Here is a 14,640-nt window from a genome sequence, read left to right on the forward strand (position 1 = left end):
TTTCGTTGCAGCAGCTTGTCATTTTATTATTCAAATAAGTTTTGCAACATAAAAAAAAAAAACTATTTATCATAAATCACCTTGAAATTGTCAGTTTACATTAAGCTAGGTATATCAAACGTCACAACTGAAATATATTCGATTGATAACGATAAAATGCATGAAAATTTGGTGTCGAGAGTATTTCATTTTGGTGCCGTGTCATCCCTGTGCTCCATAAACACCACCTTTTTGTTTATGGTGTAGTGCTTCCGTGTAAATTCACATGTTAACAGGGCAGACAATCTTTTTGTAAAATACACTAGCGAGACATTGTTTCATCGTGTTGGAACTGCCTGAGATGATAGCCATATCATCTTTAAAAGCTAATGTTCAGTGGTTTCCACTCGGTCGTCCTCTTGATGATATTTAGCTCAGCCTCACACGGTGGTCCTTCCCTTTAAAAGCTTTTCCTTTACATTTCCACATGGCTTGCTCCATCAGCTCAGACTGTAAAATTTATGAGTCAGCTCTTAAAGGCTCTGTCCTGCTGGGCTCTCACCACAGACACCCCCCCCCCTTCCCTCCAAACCCCCCCTACTCCAACCAGACAGTTCAGCTATGATACATACAGTACACTACCTAAAAGCTATTAAAGGAACGATCTCTATCTGCTGCTCAGAGGCCTTGAGGGACAAGCATGAGGCAAAGTGATGAGTGTTTGCAGTGTCTGTGCAGAATAGTGTCATAATATTGTAAAGTGCGTTATTCGAATCATATATCCTATTTTGTATTTCAGAGGAAAGATATGAAAAGTGTTTAGCACATTAATAAACCCTGTTCTTTTAGCAACAGGTGAGCATTTGTTTGTCAAAAACCACGTGCAGCATGAGATGTTATAGCAGGTTTATAATTAATGTGGAAGAACAACTAAAAGATATGAGTACACATCATGCACCAATACAAACAAGTATATTAGAGGTCGATGCATTGTGGATTCTGAAAGATCGGCATAATGAGAATAATTTAGAGCAAGAAAAAGCTGATATCAATGACCTTCCTCTAACTGGAAAACTGTTGAATAAAACATGAAGTCAACAGTAAAAGTAGTGAAAAATACCTGAATAAATCCCTTTTAATCACCGAACGTTAAACTGACTGTAAAAAGAGTTTGTTTTTTAGTTGAGAGTCTTTAATTCCATTTGAGAAGCCTGATTTTAGCCTATTGATTGTCTGCTGCTTGTTAAAAGTTCTTAGTATTGATCAGTCTATCTGTGTGTACTTTACTTTTATTTATTTTTTTTAATCATTCCAGAATGTTAATTATTCTACAAATCGTTGTTATACAGAAGCACATTTGTCTTAAAAGAAAAAAAGGCATCTGTTCTGCACCTGCAAGTGCTACATAAGCCGGGCTTGGCAAACCATTAGTGTGCACATTATGCACCTCCAGCTAAATTTGACACTTTGCAGCCTTTTGTTTGATTCTGAAACCAAGAGATTCATACAAACCTAAAACCAAAGCAACATACTGTATGTTATTTTGAGAATGAATACGTATATGACTATATCTGTAATGTCTTCTCGCCATAAAAAGCAGTGAAATAAAATCTTGATAAAATGTAAAAAGCGTATTTGATCATATTTTGTGTGCTTTTAGTGCCTGGAAGTAAATGTGAGCCTTAGCTGGGTGCATTGAAATGCTGCCCAGCTGCTATTAGATTCTAACTAGAAGTAACTTCAAAGCCTCAATACCATTTCCTCCCCTTCAGAGCTTCCTATTCCTCCATCCTTGTGAATGTAATTGCATTGAGCGCAAGTCCGTCAGACGGTACTCTATATTCCCATCAGCGAGGAGCGCTTTCGTGAAGTTTTTAATCCCCCTCAAACCTTACAGAGGATTCGTCACTTTAGGGGCTGGAATTTGGACTGCTTTCCTTATCAGACATTATCAAGAGAGTCCGAACCTTTGAGCTCTTTCTCATTCATGCACCTGTGGGAAGAAAAGGAGTTTTACGACCCCCTTTCTTATGCTGGGCCTGCATCCCACTGTCTGTACAATACCTTCACTGTCAGCTCATTGTTGCCTATCTCTCCTGGAAGTGAGATCTTATCTTGACAACCTTCTTACCTTTTACCTTTTTACTCTCACCTTTCATCTTAGCATCTTCCTTAAAGGGGTCATATTTGGCTAAACCCACTTTTATTAGTCTTTGTTACATTTATTTGTGCATTTGGGGACCCTAATAGTTCAAAAAGTGTGAAGTTAAAGGTGCTGCAAAGTTATCTTTCTATTCATTTTGGCAAAAATAAAATGGATTTCTACAACCCGTTTTAATTTCTTCTTAATTTGTTAAGTTTACAACTAGTTGCGTCACGACACTTGCACATATAAGGTCAAGACTTCCGATGAGCATTTCTCTGAGTATGCCATAATTGTTTGTCAGCAGCAGCGGTTGTAGTCCATACTGAAAATATGTCCAAACTTCAAGTCAGTAACCTAAAATGTTCAGTTGTTGGTTGTACACATTAATTTGACTTTAATTTGTCTTAGGTCACAGGTCAGCAGCTTTTTCAATCTATAGAAACAATTTAAAACCGAAGAGGAAATGAAAAATTCAGTCTGGATCCATGAGAAACTACACGCTGTGTTTCACCACAATTTACCGACTGACTTGGTACTTTAACTATAATGCAATGTTTGGCGCAGCTTCAGTAAAGAAAACAGTTGAAATTTGTTTTATACACTAGCATCCGTCGACTTATGCTAAATATGAACAAATGCAAATGAAGTTTGGCATGTAGCAGACATTTTGGTTCATGAAATGCTAAAAAAACAAGATTATTTTGTTCATAGGCTGCACTTTTTTTTTTTTCTTTTTTTTTTTTTTTTTTTACAGTTGAGCAATGTAATGGCTTTAGGCTTACAACAAAAGTAAAATACAAATGTTCACAATAGCTATTCTTTTCTATATGTTGCTTATGTTTTTAGACAAAGCCACAGACCCCTGGCTCAGGTTGTGCCTAGAGCGACTTGTGTACTGCAAAACCTCACAACAATAGACGAAAAAAAAAAGTCCTTTTTTCAAGTTCTGTGCTCAGAAACCGAAACTCAGCAGCAAAACTTCTTTGCTCTCACATAATATAATCATGGCTGTCGCTCTGTTTTATGTTTTATTCCATGTGTGGTTAATCTTTTCCGAAAGAATAAGTCAACCCACTGGAGCAGGGTCTGAGCGCCGAAACAAAGCCTCAACTTTCCGTTATGTAGTAACTAAAAAACGCAGAACAGAGCAGTTCTTTTAAGTGTTTTGTGTTGTCTTGTGTGAAGGCAGTTTCCTGCTGTGAAGGTTGCATAATGTACCTCTCTATGGCGTGGCTAAAGCACGCCGTATACCCTGACAGTGAAAAATTGTTTAGTTTAAAAACAGCGTAGCTTGACAAAAGTAGAAGGACGGCGTTGCAAAGTGTCGAATGCTGCAACAAAAACAGGCTATTCAGAAATACACGAAGACACACCTAGTGTTGTCATCGTTTCATAGACTCTCCAGGGGCAAATTTCACTTGTGCCTCATGGTGCTTGAGTTTATGTTATTGCTATTCATACATAATTGTACCGCCAACACGCTGTCATTCAAAGTGAAGGAAGAAGAGGAAAGATAGAGGGTAGAAGGGAGGGGGTAAAAGCAATTTCAAAGCTCGGCAAAAACCTGTGGGAATTACTTCGCCTCCATCTCTGTCTGCTTCGGTCTCTGTCTTCATTTATTTCTTTCAATCAGACCTTAAAAATAAAGAGGTTGAAGCTCTACAGGCATACTGAGAGCACGGAAAAACATTGTCCAACACAGTTAATTTATTTGTGTAATTAATTGACTCAACCTTGAACCATGGAGTGCTATGTATAAAAATTTTTAAAAAAAGAGATGGAGGGGGAAGAACACTTTTTTAAAATGTCTGCAAAACAGCATTTGAGCTTCATGGGGGGAAAAAAAAATTCCAACGTGGCAAGTGGCTATTTGTTTTCAGTTTGTTTTTTTCTGTTGGAGTATTTCAATAGCAGACAACCTCGTTTCCTCGTGAACGTCTGATAAGCACGGTTCTGCCACATTTGCCTCCCCTCCACTGCAGGAGAATTTTGTTTAGGTTTGATAGATATAGAATTTAGAGCATGTAATTTCACACGTCCTCCTGATTTATACTTTGAATTCAACTGTCGAGCAATTACATTACATGCTCATTTCACACCGCCATGTTGTTGGTGATAAAAATGCGCGTGTTTGTTTCGTGCACCCGACTCGAGAGGTTCTGAGCGAGGGCAACTGAGGAGGTTTTTAAGAAGTTGTGCCACCCACTCCTCTTGTGGGCTGTGGCCAGAATGTAAAAGAAAAAGCTGGATTGTGAGCTGTTTCTATTATAATCCTTACTCTTCCTACACAAGTGCAACCACTCTTTGTTTACATGTCATCTGGAATTTCCAGTCTAAATGCATCTCATTGTCACTGTTGGCTCTGAATTTTAACGCCGCCTGAATGAATATGTTGCTTCATTTAGCATTAATTAGGAAACTTGCTTTTTTTCAACTCTCTCATTAACAAAGCTTGTTTATTCTGTATCCTTGCTTTTGTTGTGAAACATTAAATTACTGCAGTTTAGAGAGTTGTTTATAATTATACCACCTTCACTTAGCAAAAAAAAGTTAGCTTCCACAAAGTTTCAACTAAGCAAACTCTTCCTAATCTTTTTTTTTTTTTGTAATCAAATTTTCATTTTCATTTTCATTAAACAAATTAAATCGAACAGAGATATTTCAGGTTAAACTCTTCCTAATCTTTTCTAATTTGTCTTTTCACCAGGTTCCCGACCCCGATTAGAGGATGCACCCCCTCGGATCTTGGAGCACCCGTCCGATCTGATTGTGTCGAAGGGCGAGCCGGCCACCCTTAACTGCAAAGCGGAGGGAAGGCCGACTCCGATGGTGGAATGGTACAAGGACGGCGAGCGCGTGGAGACGGATCGAGAAGATCCTCGATCCCACCGGATGCTCTTACCCTCCGGCTCCCTCTTCTTTCTGCGAATCGTACACGGGAGGAGGAGCAAACCCGACGAAGGTGTCTATGTGTGTGTGGCTCGGAACTACCTGGGTGAGGCCGTTAGTCGCAATGCGTCGCTGGAGGTGGCAAGTAAGTGGCTGAAATGTACTGCTGTTTGGGGTTGATAGTCGGGTGTGTGAGTGAACACTGTGTGCACCGGTATTGGACAGTTTTTCTATGAGAAATGACACTGCAAGGATATGCAAAATGGAATTATAATCCTGTTTCCATGGCGATAATTTAATAGTGGTGAAGTCTGCTACCATACATGCAGTCTTGGAAGTAAGTTTTCCAATATAAGAGGTCACAGATCACCAGTTAGCTTGTCAAATATGCAATAAGAAATGCAATTCTTAATGCAGTAAAGCTGAAAATCCTCAAAAGTACAATCACAAAAACAAATCACATGTTTGTAGATGATAGAAATAAACTCTGCAGTGAAAGGAGACTGAGAGGCAAACATTTATTTGATTGGTAGGTGAGAGGACAGGCAAATTAACAGAGAACTACAATTCCACATTTGATGATTTTGGGTTCCAATTTATCTGAAAGCTCAGTATTGTCCAGAAATGTAATAAAAGAAGAAAAAAGAAGGCATTTCTGCAAAGTGGCATAAAACATACTATATTTTACATATTAGCTGTTTACAGGAGAAAACATTGATGTACCTCCTGTGAATTAAGTAAAAGTATACTTTAATTTAATAGCATAACATCAGTTTTTCCACAAATTGTACCAAGAGGCTTTATATACAACATTATGCATAGCAGTGATAAGAAATGCAATTCTTAATGCAGTAAAGCTGAAAATTGCAGAAAGTACAATCACAAAAACAAATCACATGTTTGTAGATGACAAAAATAAACTACAGTGAAAGATGACTGAGAAGCAAGCTTTTATTTGATTGGTAGGTGAGAGGAAAAGCAAGTTAACAAAGAGAACTACAACTCTACATTTGATGATGTTGGTTTCCAATTTATCTGAAAGTTAAGAATTGTCCACAAATGAAATAAAAGAAGACAAAAGAAGGCATTTCTGCAAAGCGGCATAAAGAATACTATATTTTACGTATTAGCTGTTTACAGGAGAAAAACATGGATGTACCTCCTGTGAATTAAGCAAAAGTATATTTTAATGTAATAGCATCACATCTAGAGGCTTTATATACAACATTAAGCATAGCAGTGATAAGAAATGCAATTCTTACTGCAGGGGACCTGAAAATCCCAAGAGGTACTATCACAAAAACAAATCATGAGTTTGTAGATCACAAACAACAAATTCTGCAGTGAAAGGAGACTTCAAGCATGGAAGAGTTATGTTGTTTAGAGCAATGGTGGGCATTTATGTGATTGGTAGGTAGGTATTAAGCAAGAGAAATGATCCTTGTAAGCCATTCTACACTTGTTTCTAATTCATCTAAAAGCTTTGCAGACCTGTATTGTTCAGAAATGTACCAAAATAAGGCATTCCTGCATGGTGAAAAGTTGCAAAGCATTATAAATAAGGTTAGCAGTTTACAGAAAAAATGGATGTTACCTGTCTGAAATTAAGTAAAAATATGTTATAATTTAACCCTTAGGTGTCTGAGCCTATTTTGGCCATTTTTCAGAACTTTTGATTTTGCCTTTATACACTATATAAAGAAATGTTTACTATACCCATGTTTGGCATCTTTTTTTTTTTTTTCAGCACAACTTCATCTATCTCATCTGCCTATTATTTTTTTTTACTTTAACCTACTATATCAACACAAAAGGCCAACAAACACACAAAAAATATAAAACCTGATTTGAAAAATTTACATAATTTATTGCATAAATAACACAAAGATGCTTAACAAGCCTTTTCAGAGACGTTAAAAGTGAATATTGATTCCAAATACCAGGTATATAAAATTAAAATTGTAATAAATTAAAACTGTACTTAAATATTTGACAAAGAAGCATATCTTTACTTAGGTGTTTTCTCCGATTCCCCGACCGGCCCACCCCCGGTCATTCCCACTTTCCACATCCGGTTCAGGTGGGGGTCATTCTCGCCCTTACCTGTTATGCTAATGCAGTCTGTGGAGCAGAATCCACAGATTCAGTTTTTTTTTTTTCCATTTTGAAAAAGGACAAAAAATGACGAAGATATGGTCAGAAATATAACACCCACCCCTCGTCATTTTCATACTTTTACTCACGTTTGTTTGCTCCGGGTTCAAAACGTCTTATCTTTGGTTGTATTTGCACTATCAACATCAAATAAAAAGTGAGAAGAGTGTTTCATGTCCACACTTTCGAATGCAATTGTCCCAATTGTCTATGTCACAGGTGTCAAACATGCGGCCCGGGGGCCAAATCCAGCCCGCCAAAAGGTCCAATCTGGCCCGTAGGATGAATTTGTGAAATGCAAAAATTACAATGAAGATATTAATCAGTAGTGTAAAAATCATGTTATTTCAGGTTCCATACATACACATATAAACCAATTAGATCTCATTTGGGTCAGACCAGAAAAATACTGTCATAATAACATATAAATGATGACAACTGCAGATTTGATCCTTTTTTTTTTGGTGTAAAAAAGGACAATTCCAGGAAAATGTTTACATCAACAAACTATCCTTTTTCAAAAAAATGCGAATAACCTGAAGAAATACGAACAACATGAAGTGTCTTCAGAAAAGTCAATACAGTTTCCTCAATATTATACCTGTTACTACATGTTTTGTGTATTTGTAATTGTAATGTAAGTTTTAATGCACATGTGTAAATGATAAACTGATAAACTGAGGCAGAATATTGTTAAAACTGCACTTGTTTTTCTTAAGACATTTCAAGTTGTTTACGTTATTCAGATTTTTAAGGATATAAGATATAAACATTATCATAATGTAATTTTACTTTTTTCACTTGTATTATTTTACTGGTCTGGCCTACTTGAGATCATATTGGGGTGAATGTGGCCCCTGAACTAAAATGAGTTTGACAACCCTGGTCAATGTGATAAACTTACGACGCTACAACATGTTGAAAATGTCATGTGATTGAGTCAAAGGGCCGCGACCGTGGACCCCTAAGGGTTAATAACATAACATCTATTTTTCCACAAATAAGACTAAGAGGCTTGATATACAAGCTGAAGTCTAGCAATGATAAGTCAGGACTTGCCTAAATATCAGGTGTCAAACATCATGTTGTGTATTACAGAGTTCAGGTAATAAAACGAATTACACCACAGACAGATTTCAGAGGTAATACCATTAGCTTCATCTAACAGACCAGAGACGTGCACAGGCAGCTTTGACAGACTTTCTGTTCTCTTATCATCGCCATCACTCGGCTGAGTTAGTCCAAGACGCCACCCCTGACCTCGGTGTCAGATCTCCTGGCAGCTGGCACCCCGAGGCCCGCCACCCCCGCACCGATCATCACCGTCCTGGCCAGCCTCTGACACCGCATCGCCTATCTTCTGCTGCTCCAGAGAGCCCGGCCCCTGTCGTGTTGTGACCAGGCCCTCTGCGACTGGGCCTCTTAATGTAGATGGATGACAGCTAGCTCCAGCAGAAAAAAGATAACAGTTGTCGCCACTGGACAGGAAAGCACAAAGTGTTTTTTTTTTTTTTTTTGTGCAGGCAGGGACGAAAGGCCAGTGGAAGTTGGCAGCTACTCACTAGCAGATGTTAGGCATTTTGAAATACAGCAAACTCCTGTCATATGGGTTTCCAAACGACACTTCCTTTTACTCCACAGCTTTAATGAAATGCGGATGAGCCCAATTAAAGTTTTGCTGTTTTTGCCATACCTATAACTTGTGCTGACAGCAGCTTCGGCTCATTTAAAAGCTTTTTGCATGAATAGAAATGCATTAGAGATGCTCCTGTGGGTGTTTCTTAATATGTTACCCTGTAAGGAAAATGTGATTTTAATATGAACTACAAATCAGATGCTGTGAGACAATTTAATATCAGTGAAACAAGTGTACTATGGATCGGTTTTGACCACAATGTACATACAAAATCAGCTTTTCCAGAAGTTATTCTAGCTTATCTACTAATGGAGATAAAAACAACTCCTGGCAACAGCTGCCGTCGGCTTTTACAGGAACAGCCAGCGAAGATTTAAACATTTCCTCTAATCTCTTCACTCTGGCCTCTTCTAATATCGTCCAACCCTTAAAAACTGAAACATCCCAGGAATTTCTCATCGTGTTAACACAAACCAGCTGAAAGCGGTAAAAACAAACTCCTCTCCCAGTGAAAAACTGTGAAAGTTGAGACTCCTGTCAGACACCTTACGCTCGAATATCTTTTTTTTTTTTCCCTCCTGAGTGACTCTGGCTCCTAACTTAATAATCAGGCTGAAATTCCCTCGACTCTTTCTGCGGAAAAACAGTCCATGAATCATTCTCTATCCTCTTTAAACAGCTGGGATCTGCGCAATGTGTCCGTCACCTTACCTGAAAGCCTTCCTCCAACAGCATGAAGAATTACCTTTCACCTCGCTCCAGCTCTGTTTGGGTATCAACATCAGAAGCCGCAGGGTATTTGTGATATAAGCCGTATGGAAACTAAGCATGGAGAATAGGTGGAGGTGTTGTGAATCACTTTTCACAGAGCTGGATATGAGGAAGAGAACACAACAGATAGTGATGCTGGAAATGTCTCACTCCCCATGAATAATCCCTATGTTTATCTCAATGCTTTCGTAGCTTTGTACTAGTTTTAAGCTCTTTTTTAGAATCCCAAATAAGCCTTTTTGCCTTTTCCTAATTCATAACATTCAGATTGGGTTTTCTTGCCCGAACCAAGGACATGTTATCGTCAATATTACCAGCACCCCGGGGATATTGTATTCCTGGCAGCTGCTGAAGATAACGAGGGAATCTAAGCTGCCTCGTACGCCAGCATCGACAGGATCTCATACACAGCTCTGTGAGGTTGCTCAGGGTCATGTTTGCTGTCCGAGGGGTTTGTTCTCTTCTATGAGACTCTTGTCTGTGATAATGCTGCCTTATATTTTACCAAGCAACTGATCAGCCCATATATTTCGCTGTATGTCCGGCTTTCTGCTGCTTTCCTTGCTGGTGCAGCGGTCCTTTGGGAGGTGACATTCTCTGCAGCTGTGTGCTCACACAAATGACAAAGTGCACAGCAGTCTCTTCCTCAGATAAGAATCCTTAATCCGCGGTGCTAAAAAAGTGCAAGTATGTCTTTTGCTTGTGTGTACTTGTGTGCACTCCTGCATGCACACCCGCACAAACCTCTTTAATACACTTTTTGGAGCTTTGCCTCTAGAAAGAGAGGTTATATAGAACAAACAGCAGCGAGCGCCAGAGCCGGTCCGATGCCAGCCCCCACTGCATGGCGCCAATGGGGCCGGAGATAAGGCCACAGGCACATAAGCCTGCCCGGAGCTGCCAAGGGGCTCAGCATGGCACCAGAGGAGGCGCAAGATGGCACTTTATGGCATGGTGTCACTTTGCTCCCTAGCCTGTGACTTGGAAGCACTGGGGGCAAACTGAGAGAGAGATGCATTGTGTATTGGCGTGTATATTTTGGTATCGGGGTGAGAGCCAGAGCAGTGGGAAGTGTGGAAGGTTCAGGAGTTTTAACCCCTCACAATCCATCTGCTGCAGGCGGAGAGGCGAGGCAGGGCGGTGAAAGCCACTGAGCTGCAGTCTGGGTAAACTGGCGAAATGTGTCGACAAAAAAAAAAAAAACAAACACCTGACTGAGAGTTTGCCTGAAAGTGCTTTAATTTTTTGAGTGTTTTATGCCCAAACTCTTAAGTAGTCTTTGTGCACGAACAAGACGAGCCAGAGGCAAACTTGTTTAGACACTGTGTAGTAAAAACAGCTTGTGTAGAACTCATGAGTATTTGAAGTGGCGACTGAGGTCTCATCGTCTTAGCTGGAGTTTGGATGTTGGCAGTTTTTCAGCTTTTTAGGTGATGCTCCATCCTAAATCTATCCATTTAACATCAAACATCCTGCTCAGCCTTAAAAGTGTAGCTGCGAGATGTTTGCATGTTCTTTACTGACAGAGAACATCTGCTGTAGTTGGCATGAAGTTTACCCTAATGATAAACTTCCGACTAATACTCATTGAAACATATACATCTACTTATTTACTCTACATTTGTTTAGTCTCAGACAAGTATTCTGCATTTTGTTATGAAATGCCGATGTGGTGGTGAGCGCTTGATTGAAATTCTAGGAATAAGTTGGTCGTTATGATTTATTCTTTTGGGAACTTGAGTGTTTGTGCCAGAATTCCCAGCTATTAAATGGCTGCTGAGATATTTCACTGTGGTTTGGCTGTTCTCTTAAGAATCTCTGCACAAGCTAATTGTCCAGGGAAATAATTTAGTGGGTAAACATGATCGTGAGAGCTTGAAATGTTTGAGACAAATGCAAAAGACAGATCTCACGGCTGTTGGATCTAAAAATAAAGCATGAAAGAATAATATAAAGTATTTAGAGAAGCCGTCAGAAACCCTGTCGACTTTAGTCTCCAGATGGAATATTTATGTCGAATATTCATGAGAACAGGTGCGATAACTCTTACTTGTAGTTCTCAAGTGGCTGCAGATCATTTTCCCCATGCAAGCATTCATACACCCACAATTAGGCACTCAATAATCCATTAGTGAGAGTTCTGCTTAGTTACCCCAGTAACACTTTCCACTTATTATTGATGACATATTTGACGAATGGATGTTTGATGCGTGGACTGTGAGAGGTTTTCAAGCCTCAGTAGCTGTAGCTCAACTTCCGATATGACGCAGCTGACAGGTTAAAGTGCTTGTGCATTTTTAAAACTAACATTGCATCAGTAATTTTTTCTACAGGGCTGAATATTAAAGAAAAACTGAGGCTGAACGGCTGTCACAAATATAGGATTAAACGAAAAACACACCGAAAGAAAGACTCATCCTGCAGTGAAAAAAAAAGAAAAATCCCTTCTTTTGCTTTTTTTCACCTGTTGTGGTTTAAAAGCGGGGGATCTTTCACCACTTTCTCCCAAAATTTCTGTTGTGTGCCCCAATCCTAGTCGATTTCACGCATTGAAAGAGATTCTTTGATCCTGAAAATGCGGCCTACAAAGTTACGTGCCGGGAGCAGAGGCCAATTCATGTCAGATGCATAAAAGTCAGTGAAGCACAATAGACCTAACGGGCCAGACACCCCTGGGTGGGGATTTGACATTCAGAGTGACTCGCCCGAGCTCCTGGCGGCTTTTTCTTTGAGTGTTTTATACCTCTGACGTTTTTATTATGCCTGCTACGTCTACTGCCAGACTTTATGGCTCATGAATATTCACGCCGACAGGGGAGGAGAAGAGGTGCTTTTTCTAAGGTGCTGTGGGCGGAGTCAAAGCCAGGCCGACTGGGGGCAACCTCTAAGGGCTCAACACAGCACCACCACCACCACCCCCCTTCCACCCAGCCACCCCTCTTCTTCTTCTTTTTTTTTTTTTTTTTTTTTTAAGGTTGTTTGGAGGTCAGGCCTGCAAGGTTGAAGATGGCAGCTGCCTAGTGGAATTTGGGGAATGAACAGGTGAAGATGTGATGAAACTCCTGTCTTCCTCTGCTGCGTTGTGTGTGTGTGTTTGTGTGCACATCCCTAAGTCTTTGTAACGACAGGCAGCGCCAACTTTCTCACCCGCTGTAATCCTAGACGCCAGCGTGGGAGAAACAGCTGAACAGCACTGTCACCGGTTGGATCATCCTTTCTCTTTTTAAGTTTGTTCAGACTAAAAATTCATGATGAGTCGAGCTGAAAACCGGAAGCTATTTGGTCTTATATGTCCCTAAAACTGTCCAGTTTACACTAATGCAGCTAGATATCACTGTGCATATTTTCTATAACAATTACTCTCCTTGTATCTATTCTAACTACCTTCTTTTCAGGCTGTTTTAAAGCAGCATATCATTTCTAGTGTCGTAAAATAGGATTATGATTGTTATAATGCATTACTCACTACGGTTATATTTATAGTACTGATGAAATAGTGAAGAGCTTTTTACCTCCACCAATGAGGTTATGTTTTTGCCGGTGTTGGTTTGTCTGTCTGTCTGTCTGTCTGTCTGTCTGTCTGTCTGCAAGATAACTCAAAAAGTTTTGGACGGATTTGGATGAAAGTTTCAGGAAATGCTGATACTGGCACAAGGAACAAATGGTTAAATTTTGGTGGTGATTGGGGGAGGGGGGGGTCTGCGCTCTCCGAGTGCTTTTCTAGTTTTTTTAATTTATTTTTTTTATTTTTTAATATATTTAGACAGGGACAATGCACAATATAGATTAACCTTAAAAAGGAGAGATGTAGTGTGCCAGGTTGTGCTAATTTCCATCTGCAGTCCCTGGGCAGGCTGATATTATCATTAAAAAAAAAAAAAACAACAGACTTTAATACAAACTAAAACATACCAAAAAAAGTTAAAAAAAAAAAAAAAAAAAATTCTGTAACTTCATCTATATAAAATATTCATTCATTTACAGTTGTTCAGAATAAACGTAATACACAACACAGAAACACAACTCAGACTCAGAAGTTCAGTAAAATAATAAAACATACTGTATACATAAGCCTTATATCATTTTTAACTGATATTAGCATGCCTAGTACCCAAATACAAACTCATTTTTCTGAAAAACCAACAAAAGACACTGATAATATCCGGACATCTACTTCAATAAACCTTTCCTCTATGAGTATTTTTAAACATAATCATTTGTTTTTGCAAAATATCCTGATGTTTAACAACCCTTTTGAAATAATATTCACATAATTTTTGCCAGCAGCCTTAAATAAAGCTTTTTCCTTGAAAAATTCTTAAATTACCAGTATATCTGTTTGTCTCTATATGACGGAGAAACACATCTAATGTAAAACGTATCTTCATTACATTACATATCAGTTGAATCTTGCTCCAAAATGCAGACACAGCATGAGAAAATGCAAATAAATGAAGAGAATGTGAAAAAAAGGGGGTTGTTCGTCTTGAGCTGTTTAGAGAAGTTTGCACCAGGTTAAATCATACATAACATTACATAACTACTATATCACAGTTATATCAGTAAACTGCGAATATTCGGTTTAATCATGATAATCATATGCATTTGGCTGCATGAAAATATCTGGGTGAAACAAGCAGAATTGTCATGTTTCATTCATATATCAACTTCTGGAGCCTTTTATTGACTTCATCTTCAGACAGTTAACCCATATTAGTACCTGTAATTATCTGTAGTTTCTTTGTATTAACGTTAAGCTGCTCTAGTAATTTTCTCTGTCTTCCAGTTAGAGAATGATTGTAATTGTTCTTTGTGCTGTTCTTGTAGTTTTGTGAGTGAAATCTGGTAAAATTAAGATCTTAACTCTGACATCTTTAGCCCTGTTTTAAACCATGATTTGTGAAAAATCAACATGTAAACTTTTTTTCTGGCTTTTCTGTTTTGCAAATATATCACTTAACCTCAGATCAGTCTGTGAAGCTGAAGGTCTTAACGTACTTAATGTCAGCTTTTCCTAAATAAACCCTGAGTTTATGCGTCTGCAGCTGTCTGACAGGTTTTATTT

At 38.9% G+C, this 14,640-nt stretch overlaps 1 protein-coding gene across 4 annotated transcripts in view; it reads left to right on the forward strand.

The window, feature by feature from the left end:
• Nucleotides 1-14,640, forward strand: part of robo3 (roundabout, axon guidance receptor, homolog 3 (Drosophila)) — a 161,409-nt gene that overhangs the window by 16,597 nt on the left and 130,172 nt on the right. For all 4 annotated transcript variants that reach the window (XM_030154745.1, XM_030154746.1, XM_030154747.1 and 1 more), the window contains exon 2: nt 4,833-5,159. In XM_030154745.1, the coding sequence (XP_030010605.1) occupies nt 4,833-5,159 (327 nt within the window). The remainder of the gene's footprint in view (nt 1-4,832; nt 5,160-14,640) is intronic.

Source organism: Sphaeramia orbicularis, chromosome 14 (assembly GCF_902148855.1).
Source record: "Sphaeramia orbicularis chromosome 14, fSphaOr1.1, whole genome shotgun sequence".
NCBI classification, from domain to species: Eukaryota; Metazoa; Chordata; class Actinopteri; order Kurtiformes; family Apogonidae; genus Sphaeramia; species Sphaeramia orbicularis.